The sequence below is a fragment of the Tympanuchus pallidicinctus genome, unplaced genomic scaffold (genome assembly GCF_026119805.1).
Source record: "Tympanuchus pallidicinctus isolate F22 unplaced genomic scaffold, pur_lepc_1.0 scaffold6, whole genome shotgun sequence".
Lineage (NCBI taxonomy): Eukaryota > Metazoa > Chordata > Aves > Galliformes > Phasianidae > Tympanuchus > Tympanuchus pallidicinctus.
This window is the reverse complement of record NW_026294780.1, coordinates 8,862,262-8,879,304: the sequence shown is the minus strand read 5'-3', so window position 1 is coordinate 8,879,304 and position 17,043 is coordinate 8,862,262. Positions and strand designations below refer to the sequence as shown.

General features: G+C 35.5%; 1 protein-coding gene across 1 annotated transcript in view; it reads right to left on the bottom strand.

The window, feature by feature from the left end:
• Positions 1 to 17,043, bottom strand: part of TMEM131 (transmembrane protein 131) — a 92,420-nt gene that overhangs the window by 30,545 nt on the left and 44,832 nt on the right. The window contains exons 7-19 of the mRNA XM_052705673.1: positions 16,303 to 16,425; positions 15,285 to 15,365; positions 12,586 to 12,736; positions 12,441 to 12,497; positions 11,504 to 11,565; positions 6,702 to 6,810; positions 4,757 to 4,865; positions 3,746 to 3,899; positions 3,473 to 3,643; positions 3,033 to 3,143; positions 2,813 to 2,947; positions 2,185 to 2,289; positions 758 to 844 (exon numbers count right to left, since the gene is read on the bottom strand). Of these exons, the coding sequence (XP_052561633.1) occupies positions 758 to 844; positions 2,185 to 2,289; positions 2,813 to 2,947; positions 3,033 to 3,143; positions 3,473 to 3,643; positions 3,746 to 3,899; positions 4,757 to 4,865; positions 6,702 to 6,810; positions 11,504 to 11,565; positions 12,441 to 12,497; positions 12,586 to 12,736; positions 15,285 to 15,365; positions 16,303 to 16,425 (1,455 nt within the window). The remainder of the gene's footprint in view (positions 1 to 757; positions 845 to 2,184; positions 2,290 to 2,812; positions 2,948 to 3,032; positions 3,144 to 3,472; positions 3,644 to 3,745; positions 3,900 to 4,756; positions 4,866 to 6,701; positions 6,811 to 11,503; positions 11,566 to 12,440; positions 12,498 to 12,585; positions 12,737 to 15,284; positions 15,366 to 16,302; positions 16,426 to 17,043) is intronic.

The window sequence follows — 17,043 nt, the reverse complement described above, 5'->3', positions numbered from 1 at the left end:
TGATTTCCCATTGCATTACGTTCCACACTCATCAGAAAGTCACATGAATCTCAAGGCTTGAAATACCAATTGCAAAGTCAATATGCCTTGACTGTCCATGCTTCCATGGGCATACTGAATGTCAGGTAAGAAAAAAAAAAACATTATCCAGTTAATAGATTGGTGCACAACTGAGCAAAAAAGCTGCCTTCAGCCATCACTGAATAAATACTACTGCAGGAGGAGGAAAGAAAACAACCTTAGCCTGTTTTTGCAGAGGGCTGCAGACTACCGCAACTTTCTTGCTTTCCTGTTCTTGTACTCCACCATATATCATCAAAGATGATCTACTTTCAATGTGGAAACAACACAGTAATGCTTCATAGAGATCAAAAATCTCTTATACTGAAGCTTTAGTTCATTAGCTGACTCATCTTGGTTTTACACACTAGAAATTTAAAAAACACATTTATGCAATGACATCTTTACAGCTGGTGCTAATGTGCACAAATTGGTAATAACTACATAAACAAAGTTGTGTTAGAATGAACCTGCAAATAATCACGTTCAGGATCACATCAGTATTTGAAGATCCCATTTAAGTGGGCATAGAGGAGAAATGAAGATAAACCATGCTTGAGACATGTGAAGAAAAAACTGACTTCAAACTCTCCAGCAACTTGATAGATAACAATTTAAGACAAATGTTTATCTTGAACACAACAGATGAATAAAAAACAGCACAAAAAGGTTTAATGCTGTGACCTAACAATCTTACCGGAAAAGAAGGTGGAAGAAATATATGTTTTGGGGAGCAAGTCAGTGAGCCTACAGCAATCACTGCTTTCACTGGTATAGTTAAAATCTGAAAGAAAGAACAAGAGAGTTAACAAGGGAGCTAAGGAAAAAGATGTTACTTTCAGCTTTCAAACATCTCTTCTGCTTTTATTTGCATAGATTAATAAAATCCTAAAATTCCACAATTAATGTAGCCAATTAATGTCTTACATACACATTTAAAATGTGCAACCATGAATTAAGATTTCAATGTGTCATCATACTCCTACAGTCACTCTGTACTGCCAGGAAGCAAATCTTTGCTCAGTCATAGTTAGCTTTTTTCTACATGGAATACAACAGCAAAGTTAAAATAAAAGCTTTGCAATAGGGCATTATACAAGTCTCATCTGAGAGAGACTTACTCTCTTAGAAAGCAGGAGGATAACATATTTGAGATTACTATTAATTACTAATAGGGAAGAGGATATGCCAAAGTTCCCAGAAGACATCAGAACTCATGATAAGACCTTGAAACAAAAGTACACTCTGGAATGCAGAAGGGATGGCAATAACTCTTACTGTGTATGCTGCTCTAACCATTGTTAGCTCTGTAACAATATAAGTACAATAACTTGTAGGGAAAAAAAAAAACAAAAGAATTCAGTTGTAAAATTGAAGAATCGCTTAAACATATGGACATATTAAAAAGTTTAAGGTCACAGTTACCTGGCAGAAATTAGGAGTTTCCTATTTTCTGCATCAGAACCACACAACAAGTTTTATACTTTCCTGACTTCATAGACATCATATTTTTTTCTGCACGTATCACTCAAAGTGAAAGTTGTAATACAAAAATATTAAATATGGATTGCATTATATATTATATCACTCCTGCAAAATATTTTATAACAGAAAAGGCATATGAAGTTGAGAATTAATTGATTGTTCTCTCCCTTGCTAACTTTGGTGTAAGATCTGTTTATTTGTCAGCAAACCTCAATTTCTCCAAAGCAATTTTAACGTTATATTTTGAAAAAATTATTTCAGAATTATAACTCAATTTCAATAACCAACAATGTACCAAAAAGCAAACTGTGAGCATATCATGCCAAAAGATTTTTGCACTGATGCTTTAAGGGTTCATCAAGAACTCATACGTCAGAGCATCAGGTCAGACGTGAACAGAAATTTCTGAAAAGCAGATGAAAAGCTCAATGAAAGTCATTTTTCATTCTTTTCATTCTCTAAGAGAAGATACGGCACAAGCAGCATTACTGCCACTCACTGCAGTGTTAACTTGTCCTCTACCCTTTCAACCTTAGCTTCTTCCATGTGACACTGCAATCTATCCACTTCAGACTTCACAGTACAAAATAAAAAAAACACTCTGCTTGGACAATACACATGAATATAAAATAAGCATACCTCATAATCTGTTGTGATTTGCACAGCTCCATCATGAATTCCTTCAAGTTCTTTTGCTATTAGTTTTACTCTAAACACAGCATAATAACCTGATGTTAGTATCACCTGTGAACGGTAGGAAACAAAATTGTATTCCATTAAAAACAGAAAATAAATTTTGCAAAGAAATACACTAAACAAGTCTGTATTTCCTTAAAATCCCTGGAGGCATTCAAGGCCAGGCTGGATGTGGCTCTGGGCAGCTTGGTCTAGTGACTGGCAAGCAGCAGGGGGGCTGAAACTGGATGATCCTTAATATTCTTTTCAAGTCAGGCCATTCTATGATTCTATAATAAACTATCTGAAAAAAATGACAGCAGTAGAAGTAAAAAATGCAAACATAAGTAAACTAAGATTAAATATTTCTTGGCGATTACTGCTTCTGAACTTCCCCTTTCAAAATCTAACCAACTTGAAAGCTGTACTGCTACTTACAATAAAACTAAAAATAAGAATTTTTTTTGACAATCATTCTTCATTTTTATTCTCCTTCCCCCATGCTAAAATTGAACTATAAAAAAATATACATTTGTCTTTTTTCCCCCCACCTACACTTAGCTTTAAGCAATAGATTAAAAGGGTTACTTACTGAAGACTGATCAGATGCACCAGCATTTTGTAGTTTGTGGTGGTTTGCAATTACTGTTGTTCTATTTCCCTTTTCAGTTGTTAGGAGTTCTATGGCCAAACCATCCCCTATAATATGCCAACTTTTTATAGCCAGCTTAAAAAGAACAAAAGATACTATTTCAGTAACAAGACTGATGTAAGATTCTTAAAAGGCAAACTAAAAATAAATCCATCCTTACCTCTATTGGATTGCTGTTGATGATGGCAAATAAAATGCTGCTAGCTTCTGCTGCACTCAATATGCCAAAATCTATAAATCGTTCCTCAGTTTTTGGAGGCAGTACAAAGTACTAGAAAGATTAATAAAGGCATTTTAGCATAATTAAATACAAAATACGCTCAAACTTTACATTTATTAACAAATAAATAAGAGCAACAGTACTAAGATAATCTCCAAATTCTATCCGTTTTCTGCATATAACTAAAGGGAGCAAAAAAAGAATTTTCCAACAGTAACAAAAGCTGTTTAAGAAAAGAGCTGGTGAAGTGGGTGATGCTACTCGTATCTGCAAGTCCGTTGAAATTAAGAAAGCTATGCCCCCATAGAATCAGAATAAAGAGAGTCATATGAAATCTGCCTCCAAGTAGACTGGAATAGCTAAAAAAGACAAATACTCACATCTAAGAATCCTGTGTATGCTCGAACGGGTAGGTGAAATTTAGAAGCATTGGTGATAAGTAGAATATTGTTATCTATATGGACAGATGATGTGGAAGGCATAAAGTAAAGTGTAAATATATATCTGGATTCATTGGGTGGAATTAAGACAGGTTTGCTGAAGTTCTGGACCTAGAGCAGTGAAGAATGAAGATCAAAGTTACAATTTAATGAAGCGCAGCACACGTAAACGTTTTCTCCTAGGTAAAAATATTCCACTGAACTGAGGCTTACTTTAAACATTGGTTTTGCTTCTTCTGGTAACACAACATCATGTATAAGGACTGCAAAATTGAATGTGTTTGTTAGATAGATTTGTCTTTCCACAGAATCAGAAGCACCGTCACGGATGTGAAAAAGCGTAGCAGCATGATCAAACCCTAAATACCTGTGAAAAGAAAACAGTATGAAAACAAATGAAGTCTTTCCTTATCTAATCATATATTACACATATACTAGATTTCTATCATTTTTATTTTAAATATATATATACACACACGTGTGTGTGTATGCACTAGAATTCATTTAATCCATCAGCAGGAAATGTGCACAGCACACTGCATGCTAATAACAATACTACAGGACACCGATTACTCAGTAATGCAAACGAAGTAAGAAAATACATAACTCAGCATCCTACAAGGACTAAAACCAAGCGTGCATATATTAAGATAGCCTGTAAATCATGCACGTTCCTTACTATCCAAATCAGGAGCTTGCAGCAGCAGAGTTCTGATGGGTAATGTTTAGTTTAATTGCCTTTAACATACTGTCAATTCAGTTGATAAGGCAACACGTTTCAATGACAATCCGATGTCAACTTAGACAAATTTTGTAAATGAATTAAAAAAAAAAAAAAAAAGAAGTGCTGACATGATGTCTTCCAAAATTTTGCTTAAAACTAGAAATATTTTCTCTACTTTTTCTTCATATAGTGGGTGACAGAACTGAAATTTTTTTTCCAGTGTCTCATCTGTAGTCTTCAACTGCTTTGAGAAGTGACTCATGCAGGTCACTTTGAGCACAAGATTTGAAACCAGTCTGTGCATCACTGAGACTACCTCATAAGCATAAAAACAGAAAAACTTGTACCAGTGATTGTAGTTCTAGGTGAGCTTGATTCAGAAAACACAGATACCACCTCTTTATACCTCTTCCCTTGCCAAAATGGCTAGAGTTACCTTCCACAACAGCTTATTTTCAGCATTTTTTTTTTCTCCAAACATTGCTCAACAGCACACTTACCCATCCAATACTTCTGCTTGATAGGGAATTTCAAGTTTGGAGTAGCTTTTCTCTTTTGCTTTAACAGTTATTTTCCCAGAAGACTGTGATGCTTTTTTTGCTTTTGATGCTGTAAAAGAATATAAGCAGCTTGTTCAAGCAGACAAACACAAAAACCCATCAGGTTAGATTAGCATGAGTAGTACAAATGGACCTAGACCAGAGACTAAGTATCGTGGAAGAAGAAAATTCATACTGAACCTTCAATATACCCCTGACATAGAACAAGGGTTAGAAGATATCTGAGTTCCTCCCCTTATGCCAGTTAGTTGATATGGTTAAGTTATATACTCTAGGAAAGCCTAGTTGTCAAATAAATGATTTAAACATGTCCAGAAGATAATTAAGATGCTGCATAAGCCTCTGAAATTCCTCACTACACTAGGTACTGTTCTACATTAACAGAAGTTTGTGAGTGTTAGGCTCCTCATTTAAAATTACCAGTCAAGCGGGACCTTTGGGCCAAGAACACTGAAATAGAATCAGAATCCATGCAAGATCCAAAGCTAGACAAGTGCCAACAACAAAACTCACAGGTCTGTTCCAAGGTCACAGAACAAGCAATGTTATCCTGGTAGCAACACGACCAGAAAAGTCAAGGGATTCAAATACTGGTTAGTAGAAACTGCCAGCCTCTAAATTCCCTGCACGTAGTAGGACAGCTGTAAGAGCAAATACTTACGGCAGACTGCTAAAATAAAAATAATTCACCGAGTCAGTCCCTCAAATGTACTATGCACTTTGACTAATTTTTTTTTTCCCCACCAATCAATCCCATCAAAACCTACCACATGTCAGTCTGTACATTCTTATACAATTCCTTCCAGCTTCAAAATCTGGACGTGTTACCTCAGGTTGACAGAGTACAGCTATTTCAGAATTCAATATTTATGGGCTAAGACATATCTCACTCATCTTACAAACTGCAAGCTATTCAAAGTCTAAAATGCTAATTAGTAAACAAAATCCTTTCCTCTCTATCCATACAAATTCTAAAATTATGTCTACCTGAAATTAAAAACACTGCACCTGTAAGACTCCATCTTTAAGTCTCTCATCTTGGATTGCTTACAGTACCAGCTAGGATCATAAAGCAGTAAGATTTGAACAGGTCAACAGCAGTCCGTGAGTTGATAAGAATCTAATACAAATGGAGGTAACATTTCTATCAAAGGTTGGCATAACATTTACAGTCACACTATGTAAGAAGGAAATGAACCAGCACTTCTTTCATAAACATATAAATGAAAGTCAGTATGAGGATACATAATGTATCCTCATAGGAAAGGTTACAGTGAAAGCCTTGCTACTCTTACCTGCCTTTCTCTATAATATACATTCAAGATAAAAGAAAACAAGCTAGCATTCACACTAAGATTCTCAAGTGCAAGACAGAACCCTATTTCATGGGTATTCCAACAAAACACTTTGGGGGAAAATAGTATCTTAGAGTCTTTAAACTTCAGAAAGCTCAAAGGGCATTCCAAGGGATATACTCATTTTACATCAATGCGATGAACGTGCCTTGGTTTGCTAGGATTTCCCAAAAGCAAACACCTTTTTAGGCTAATAACGTCTTTCAACCAATGACTCAAAATACCACTTATGTTTACAACAGAATCTGATGCTCAGTTTTTATATTTACACACATAAGATTCTTTAAGAATCCCTTTTCTTCTCACTATTAGTTATCAGATGAAGTCACTGGCTAGTTGTGACTTCAGAAAAGACCCTTCTGAAATACACGTACTCAGCAGAAACATAAGGCCCTTCCAAATAATTCTACTTCCTCCTCAAAGTGCCAAGCATTAGTTCATTAAGAGACTTCTTAGAAAACAATTCATAAAGTTTCAGCAAGTGTTATGAAGCATTGGACAAGTTTTAAGAAGAGAGGTGAAGCACTTACCATCAAAGCTAATACTTGCAACTTTGGTATATTTACTTTCAGAGGCTTTTAACGTAACTGGTTTGAAATGTACTGTTATAGCTTCATTCTGTGGTGTAGGTCTCACACTCTGCAAACAGAATCAAAAATATAAAGCACTCGTACATTTATCATTGTTAACACACTGTGCAGCCATCATTCAAAGTGATACGGCTGCAATTAATTGGTGCTGAGTTTGTATAGGTCTATATTCCCTATAACAGAACAGCATTACAAGTGGCTTTACTATGTTTTTCAAGTCCTGAAAACTACTCAATATGCAAAAAAGCGGACAAGGAGTTTCCCTTGAAAACAGAGTGAAGAGACAGTATAGCCAAGAATGTGCAAAAGAAACAGAAAGCAATTTCATTTTTGTAAATTAAGAATTATTTTCATTCTTAACGTCACAAGGTTACAACAGCCATAGGCTATTTGTTTCTAGCTCACTCGCTGGCAAAGCTGTTAGCTGACTTGTGTAATTAATGGCAATACACACATCCACCTTGTCTCTGATCCCATGGTAAACCTGCAGAACTGCCATACTAATTAAAAAATAAATCAGTATAAAGAACAGGTCTGTCAATTTGAGATGATATTTATTTTACAGTGACATTTTACAATATTACCTTTTCAATCTGACAGTTATTATTTCTAACTACACAGAAAAGGTGAATTGGATGTTACCAGAATAGCAATTCTGTCAGTTGTTAGCCAGAGGTGATTTGAAGAGATATGCAATGTCATGCAGCAGAATTACGGATGGCAACCATCAATACCTGAAGTGCCTACAGAGACTGCTAGCAAACCAGTTAGATTTCATGTACAGAAACAGGGCTTGGAGCACTTCAATGCTCTTATTCTTATTTTGCTTAAAATTGGGATGGCTGCCATGATTCCTCCTCCCCAGCTGTCTTCTGCTGTAAAAACAGCTCAGCTGCTCATATAGCAGCTGCTAAGCTGCCATAAATTACAAGACACTGCATTAAGAAAATTGAAATGAGTGCTGGTTTACCTTATGCTAGGCCACAGAGGTTTAGCACCTGCTTCATAAGCAGCTGAGATTTCCTTCATCAGAGAAGAGTAAGACAGACTGCTAGTGCTACACACCAGTTAACAATTCTTCAAAGCTAAGCTATTCTTGACTGTAAATGAAAGCTGTAAAATTTTGCATACATAATTAAGTTCTGCAAAGTTACATAACTAATGCACAACCCTCAAAGGAAACGAGCAGCACTGCTCATGTTCTAACTAATGAATAATCTCTGTTAGCTCAACCGGAAGATTCTCTATATTGGAGTTACAGCAGTGACCTTTGTCAAACACCTGCACACACATGGTGCAGATATTTGATACATCTCCTCGTGAGCTGATTTATAAATATCACAATCTCTTTCTAATGGAATCCATATTGCAAAACTGAGATCTCGAGGTATCTTTGAAAAGCCCCTTAAAGGAGGCAAAACAAAAGCTATAGTCAATTTCACAGCTTTCACCTGGTAGAAAAGGTAACCATTTCTAGCAGCTCTTTCTATATAAAAAGCTGGTTTTGAGCTACTAAAAGCTTGAAACAATGCTGATTTCATTCAGCTCATCATCAGAAAATATACGAAAGAACAACCCAGTGTGAGAAAAATTTTCAGGTTTCAGAGGAGTATGTCTTAAACCTCAAATCTACATGGATTAGTTCAAAACATTTATAAATAAATTTAGTTAAAGAAGGAATTTAACACTGTTTTGTGGATTTTTTTTTTTTAAACTATATCAGTCACATTTCTATTGCTGCTTGATTTCATGCTATAAAAGCAAATATAACATTAAGATGACTAATGGAAACAAAATTCCTTAGGAATTCTTTTAACTTCATTTTCCTCAAATTTTAACCCACTTCAAATAAAGCCCAAGCAAAACTTGTTTCCTGAGATGTGCCTTATGAATCATCAAATACGGGCTCCTCAACAGCAGGTCATAAGAAAACACATGCAAAACAAGTTCCACTGAGAATCTAACACTACCGATTTTCTCAGAAAAATCCCCATCAGCAATTTCTGTGGGGAAGAGGAATTTCAAATACTGCATTTCATTTACATACAAATCTCCTATAGAAGTACCTCAGTCAAGCTTCAAGATCTTATAGTATATGGTTTAAGGACTCACAGAATGTATCTATTCTAATAAGATGAAGAAGGTGTACGATAAACTACTAGCGAATTTGAATCTTTGAGGCATTATTTTGAGATCAAAAATTGAGATAGAGAACATAACTACTTCTCACGGGTTGGTAAGAGCAAAAGTCTGTGAAGTAATTGAACTGTGACCAAAGTAAGCACTTTCTCATACACTTATCATCAAACAGATAGGCCTAGATTCAGTACATAGGTATCCTCAAGTTTCTTGTTCTTTATGCATAGAACATGACCAGGAGCTGAAACTTACAAATGGGACTTCACTGTTAACGATGAAATGGACTTAAACTGCCTTAAAGAAACAAAATTTTCTTTCTAGAGAGGGGACAAATTAAAGAGAACCATCTGACTTCATTACACTTTTGACAACATTGCTTAATTGTTGCAGCACAACAGTTTGTCCAGTCACAAAGTAAACACGATGCTCCCTAATGACGTAAAAAAACCCTATAAAAATGTAAATAAGGAAGTTTTGTAAAGACTCTTAAAACTCAAGAAAGAAAGTCCAGTGACTCACTCTTATGTTCCCTAACCAAATTGCTGGACCACAGGATGAGTAAGAACTTAAAAGCACAACTACAGCTCTGGCAGCACTGTTAGCAGTCTGTCATACGCAGATGACCTGAAGATATTTAGTTCTTCCAGCAGCCAACTTAAATATATGCTAAATATAGCCCTGGCCTTTACTTCTGACATTAAGATTACAGTTGTGGCAGAGCTCTGCCTCACTGCTTTTAAACTCTGGTTCTAAAGGATCAGAATTCCATTTCTACACTATTCACTAGTTTCTTTGCAGAATTTCTTTGCTCTTGTTTTACCATTTTAAAACTGACATAGCAGAAATTCACACAGTGCTCGAAATATTGGTAAGGTTATACAACTCACAAACTTCACTAATTGTGCTTTAATAAGAACAATTGACTCAGACGTGCCATATGTGACATTGAAAAATATATCATATTTCATCTTAAATGAAGTAACTTTATCATCACAAGGTAAGTTCCAGGGCCCTTCAATATCTCTAAATTCATTGCTTTGGCACATTATAAAAGAATAATTCATTTGGAAAAATTCTGTCATACCTGTAGAATGAGCAGATAATAGCCTATCAGAAGACTGTGGTCTATGGCCTACGGTCAGGAACACAGAGACCATAGCTTTTAAAAAGGAAGTTTTTTTTTTCTGGAGAAGTATGAAATAGGTGCTAATTAATAGCAGATATGATACTGGCAGTTTGAACAAAAAGTTATTTGGCTTGTACTCGTGAAGTATGTCACACGCCTTACAACAAACCTGGCAAGTCTAACTAAGAACATGGGCATGACATAGGAAAGCAAACAGTTGAGAAAAAATCTAGTAAGTTTACAAATCCTCTGATTGTAGGGATTACATATAAGTCTTTCTAGAGTGGCAGGAAAGACAAAACTTTTCAATTAGAACATATTACCACACTCTATGGGAGGTGCTTTCTAGCATACAAGGCCACAAGGAACCTTAAGGTCATCTACCCTCACTGAAATAATAAGCACTACGACTTCCACAAATTAAATTCTCTTATACTATACTATTAACTTCTCCTGACTTGAGAGTTATCCATGAATAATAACTGAGCAGAAATTGCAATGGACTGTCATTACAGCGGAAAGCTATCCTCATTACTAAATAAGTATTCTGTTTCTACCATAAATTTGTCTAGCCTCAGTATCCAGCATCCTATCCTATGTTTTTGTTCAACCTTTACTATTAAAATATCATTCTCTACAGTTAAAGCTTTAAAAACTAAGTAATGCTCTCCAAGAGCTCAGTAAGAAACCTTTGCCAGTCCTTCAGTCACTCTTCTGGCTCCTTTGGTTTCTTTTCAACACTTCAACACTTTTTAAAATGCACTGGGACAATATATAGCTACCAATACAAACAAATCTGCAAAACAAGGAAGACAGGAGGAAGAGAAGGAAAAAGTGAGAAAAATAGTGGCGAAAAAAAAATCACATAGGAAATTACACAGGAAAGAGGTATGCATGAACCACAAGAACACAGTAAAAACTCTGAAATAAACACAGAAAATCCCAAAACTAGAACTCTGAAACTGCCTTTATATGCAGCTGTAGCAATCTCATAGGAAAGGACTCTGGAGTGTTCCCAGGCCTTTTTCTTATTTCAAGATACAAATGAGATGGACTCAAGAAAACAAGGGCCACGTTGCAGTCTGCTTCTAAAAGCTACTCTTTGCCCATCTTATAAGACTACATTGGAACATCACTTCATATGCTTTCAGGGACTCTGATGTAGACAAACAATCCCACAGAACCTTAATCTCTTGTATGCCAAACTGGAATTACAAGTAGAAAAGCTTAGGGACCCTAAGATATTGCAGACAATCTCGATATCTATGATATTGAAAAAGCTGTTGAAAGAAGGCTATGAAGCAAATTAATGTTACCATGCATATACATGATTTCTTTTCTTAATACTAAGTCATATTTTAGTCATCTATTACCTAGCTTCTATTTCTGAACTCTGCATGGTTCATGGATTATCTGGAAATGCTCAATTTTCATGAGATGAAGTAAACACAGGTAGAAAGTTTCAAATAAAACTTACTGTAATTGGCACATCTTTTGTTCCTGAATTTAATAAATGCAGATTTAAAATTTTTGGCAGATCTGTTGAAGAACAAAAAACACACCAGACTATTAGGCTATGTTAATACGAAAACCTTATACAAAGTTATCTGTGCTAGCTAGTTTCTCATAAACCCACCGTTGTTTAGCATTGAAGAGTTACATTAACTTGGTAGTACAGCCAAAGTAGCTAGCCTCAGGAACATGACATTTTAAACAGCATTTTTTTATAGTAGTAAATACCACATGCTTCAGTTAACTACATTTATTTCTAACACACTAAGAAATGAAACAGCTAAAAATAGTAAAATGCATGATTTTGGCCAGATGGACTAGCAAAGACAATCTTACTTAGTAATCTTATTTGTTAGCTACGTTGCATGGAAGATACCTTTGGTTTTATTACTTTCTGTCAAGCATAAATAATTCTTTGATCTCACTAAGCAATACTAATGCAAAACATACAGCATAAACTTGTAAATGGCGTTTTTAAAAAAGAAGAAATCACAAACAACTTGGTTAAGTTTGCATACTTCTACTATTTCTTGTGTATGAAAGATATTAAAGCCTTGTAGCTATAAAGCAATCTTTCCCTAAAAAAAAAAAAATAATGAAATAAACCAACAGCAGTTTTCAGGTTAAGCCATGTGCAAGTAAGTTTTAAGACTCGTGTCAGTACTTGACTTATAACTAAAAATGTGGAAACTACTGTTTGCTTGTACACATCTCAAATTTACTTGAAGGCAAACACATTTGTACACAGTAGCAATGCATTGTTTTCCTATCTTTGAAACTCTGGCTCTGAAAGAAAAAACAAAATAAAGTCATAATCTCACAATCTATTAGGACAATTACAAAGATGACCATTCTTCCCTTTGCCCCTCACAGATACTTTGAGATCTGAAGTACAGCTTTACCTTGTGTTCGTAGCGTACCAAAATCTAGCATTTCTGTTGATGAATAGATTCCTGGTGCTTTAAGGGAAGAAAAAGAGACATTACCATTTTCTTACTGCACAAGTTCATTGAAGTTAAATAACGACAAAAATGCTTTTTTACAAACCTGTTGTAACTTCTACCTCAACAGGGAGAATGATAAATTCCGTGTTGTCTGAGGCATTTGTTTTTATTCTAATGAATGCTGTATGATTATCTGCTTCTCTCGAAGAAAAGCTGGCTCTCATCACACCTTTTGTTTCGTAGGGAGGTATTTCCTAACAGAACATTAAAAGCACATCTGTGAGATTGCAGTAATTATAAAAAGAGCTGCTACAGCAAAAACTACAATAGAAGTATTGAGCATAATTGTATGATAAGAGAAAAAGCAGCAATGGAAGCAAGACAGAGCCTGCATGTTTTTAAAGTTACCATTAAATTTCATTTGAGTAGTTTTTTCCCAACAAACACAACACTGATTAAAAACAGGTATACAGAAGAGGACTCTCAAGTTTTATTTCTTAAAGCTGTGGGAAAAGGCTGAGAGATTAACGATAAAAACGTTACTGAGTTCAGTAACATCAAATGCTATTTTTATATATTCTAATTGCTTTTTCTTCAAAGCAGATTCAAAGCACATACAGTTTCATACACATACACAAATGTCAAAACCATCTAGCTAAACAAATTAAAATAGTGCAGAATTGCTAGTAGTCAGAGTAACTACATTTGGAGAGTCTCTGAATTAAAAATTATACTGACAAGTCTAACTTTCAAATTCTGCTCTCACTTATTCACAAACCTAACATAAACAAACTGCTACATTGTCTCCAAGGATGCAATTTCCCTCTTCCACGTGAGTAATTAGAAATTATCCAAAGTTTGTCCGGATCCCTGAAGTACCATTAAATAGCAATCATAAAAATTCTCCTGCACATGCAGACTGCTTCATCCAATCATCAAAACATCTAACATCAATACAAATTGTGACAACATTGTACAATTTGACAGCATACTTTAAAGTATCAACACTTGTGTCAACCTTGTTTCAAATCATTTATTCTACTTTCTCTTCTGCTATATCTTCATGCTTCCACCTATTGGTTTCACTTCTTTGACTTGCTTTACTGATTTGAAATGCCAGTGCCCTTCCAGTGCAACTTTTGCATGCTTGTCATCAATGCTTTAACTGGCAACCTGTCTTAGGGAAACTGAATAGCTATTTGCTGAAGAAGCAAAACCAGAACTGAGGTAGACATTTAAAAATCTTCTTTGCTTTTGTTTGTGGTTCTAACCACACCAAACAGGCACGTTGTTTATATACTCACTAATGATTATAGAATTCAACAGTACCCTTAAATTTTTTTTGTTCATGAGGAAGGGGTTATCATGTTTGCAGGACAAGGGGAAATGGCTTTAAATTGAGGGAGGAGAGATTGAAGTTGGATGTCAGGGGGAAGTTCTGTACAGAGAGAGTGGTGAGGTGCTGGAACAGGCTGCCCAGAGAGGCTGTGGATGCCCCGTGCCTGGAGGTGTTCAAGGCCAGGTTGGATGGGGCCCTGGGCAGCCTGGTGTAGCACTAAATGGGGGGGTTGGTGGCCCTGCATGTGGCAGGGGGTAGGAGATTCATGATCCTTGAGGTCCCTTCCAACTCTGGCCATTCTTTGATTCTGTGACCATTAGAAGCAATGCCATCTGAGTAAAACTATGTGTCAAAATATTAAGACCTTCACTTTTTTTTTTAATCTGATTTTATTTCTTATTTCCAACTCCCAATATGTTTGCTCTTTCCACTGATTTTTAAAATTCTTGTGATTTGTATTTCTACTCCTTTGCAATATGTGTATCTAAAACAAAATTATAGCCATTCTCACAGACTTTCTCCAGAAAAGCCAGGAATTAGTTTTTGTGATTTTTCTTCTTGGCTTGGAAATATGCTGGCTTTATTCATTCCAACAGACACAACAGTCAGTGACTGTAATGATACTTGGAGTAAGAGAAATTCTGAATCCCCATGACTTAGAAGTCTCTCCCAGACAAAAACAGACATAAAAAAAAGAGCAGTAATATCCATCACAGAGGAAAACAGTTTTCATATCTAGTCAGACATTACTAAGAGTGTAATATACAGCACAAAACCAAAACTTCATCTTCTGAATGCTTCTAAAACTTATTTCCTGGGAAGATACCAGTACGTATCACAAAGAACACAACAAAACAGATTTAATAGGCCAGACCAAGTGTCTCTCTAACCCATTATTCTGTCACTGGCAGAAGATACATAGTGTAGGGCACACATACTTTCCAGAACCATTTCTAGCCACTCTTGAATCATGATTCAGAAATTTACTGCAGCTGGACACATTGCTGTTTTACACTCCTCAATTTGTTCTTCCTCCTTAAGTTCATTCAGCTGTTTTTTCCAACTCACATAAACATTCACAGTGATTTGCAGGAAGGACTTGCTCAGTTAAAAAAAAAAAAAAAAAAAAGGTTTTATTTTAGACTCTTCTTGTAGACTGAATCCAGCTTGCAAGGCATAAGAAGGACTACACTGTCCTGTGTGATCAAGTGGGTGTGATTCATCTTCTCCTTTCAAAAAAGAACAGTTAAATGGAGATAGTTTCTTGAAATTAAGCTCTACTTTCTATTTTTATTATCATATAGCTAATAGATCCTGTTATCATTTCAGTTTTATGGAGTTCTTTTACAGATTACATGACAAACGTTTGGCAAAAAAACAAACAAACAATACAATTCTAAAATAATATCAAAGTAAAAATTCCCTAAATATCTACAGTAAATGCTGCAGACATTACTACTTACCCACAGCTTCTTTGTACCTCCTTGCTGACCTGTTGGAAGCTCTAAATGGAGATCACCTCCACTGGAATACATCTCTACTACCTGGAGTAAATAACAGGAAAACGTTCAATTACCATTAAAGGGAGACTGTTTCAGTTATCAGATAACATAATGTTCAATGTAAAAGATTAGCAACTATTTGACCACTGCAGTTTCTTATTAAATTCACTTTTAATTATGATAAAACCACTGGCTAGTGCTACACTCGATGTGCTTTCTGTGGAATTTCGCAGTTTATGAATCATTTACCAAGTAGTAGAAATTCACTACCAGGCTATTGATTTAGTAGCTTGGTTACGTTCAGATATCACTTCATTCATTAATCCTGCCTTGATACAAGAACACTGTACCACCGTTGTATTTTAAGGTTCACAGTAAAGACACCACTAGTTGGAAGAAATCACAATAGTACTATATTTAATATACAGCCCAGAGAGACATTGAGCTTATTGCATTCACATTTCATTGGTGGACATTTCTGGCTGCGTTTATTGGATCAAGGGAGCGTTCTTCTTTCTTCACTGTTGATCAATAAAATAAAGCTCATCACTAATTAAAATCAGATTACCTCCTGAAATATTTGGCTAACATCAACAAAAAAAATTATCAATGCAAAATGAGCAGAAGGGAGCTAAAAGGCACGCCTGGATTAAAAATGCAAAATCTATGTTACTTCATTGGCTTCATTACTCTTCTTGACTACCAGTGAAGGGTAGTTCTCCATCTTACAGTAATTATGTGATTTTAAAAATGGAAAACCCATAGTAAAACCCCAATTCAGCAAACCAAAAAGATTTGTGAACATAATCTATAATTTCTAGAACAACTGAACAGCATTTAAACAGAAACACAACTTTGTAATGTATAAAACTCGGTGTCACACAGATTTACAGTTCAAATAGATTTACGAAATACCAAAATAAATAAAATTTCAGACTAATATCATAAATGAATGAGAATTTAATGCTTTTAGGCTCACCTGCAAAGGTTCACTGTGAGGGTTATGTATATTTATTATAGGAGAAAAACTGCTATTTACAGGAACTCGTGCCCCAATAAAGGGGCGCAAACGATAGGGGTTTGATACTCCAATGCCAAACACCTGAGACAAAAGAAGAAAATAACAAGCCTAAGCAGCTGGATATCTTTTTTGTAGCATTTAATATATATGCAATTTTTAATAGTCTACCAAGTACTCTTTTTAATTAATTGTTTAATATACTTCTCACTGAGCATTCAAAAATCAGCATCATGCTAAAGCACTGGAAAAAAATCGGTTTCTTTACAGAATACAAGTATTTCTAATAGCCACTACTTTGTTACACTGACATATTTAGATCACAGGACATCAAAATAATATCTTTGTTCTGATACCCTGAAATACTCAATACCAGCTAGAGGCTAAAAAGGTATTAAATCTTATCATTAAAGGATTATGGAACAAAGTATCTATATGGGAAAGGCTTCTGTTGTTTTCAGAATGCTGCTATGTAAGAGCTAGATTCCTTTAATGAGGATTTCCTTATAGCCACCTGTCAGTGTTTAAAGGGGAATAACTGGAAAGAAGCAGGGACTGTGGTGACAAAACAAGGAGAAATTGTTTTAAACTCAAGCTCAAGAGGGTAGATTTAGGTTAGATACAAGGAAAAAATCTTTTACAGGGAGGGTGGTGAGACACTGGAACAGGCTGCCTACGAATGTGGTTGATGCCCTGTCCCTG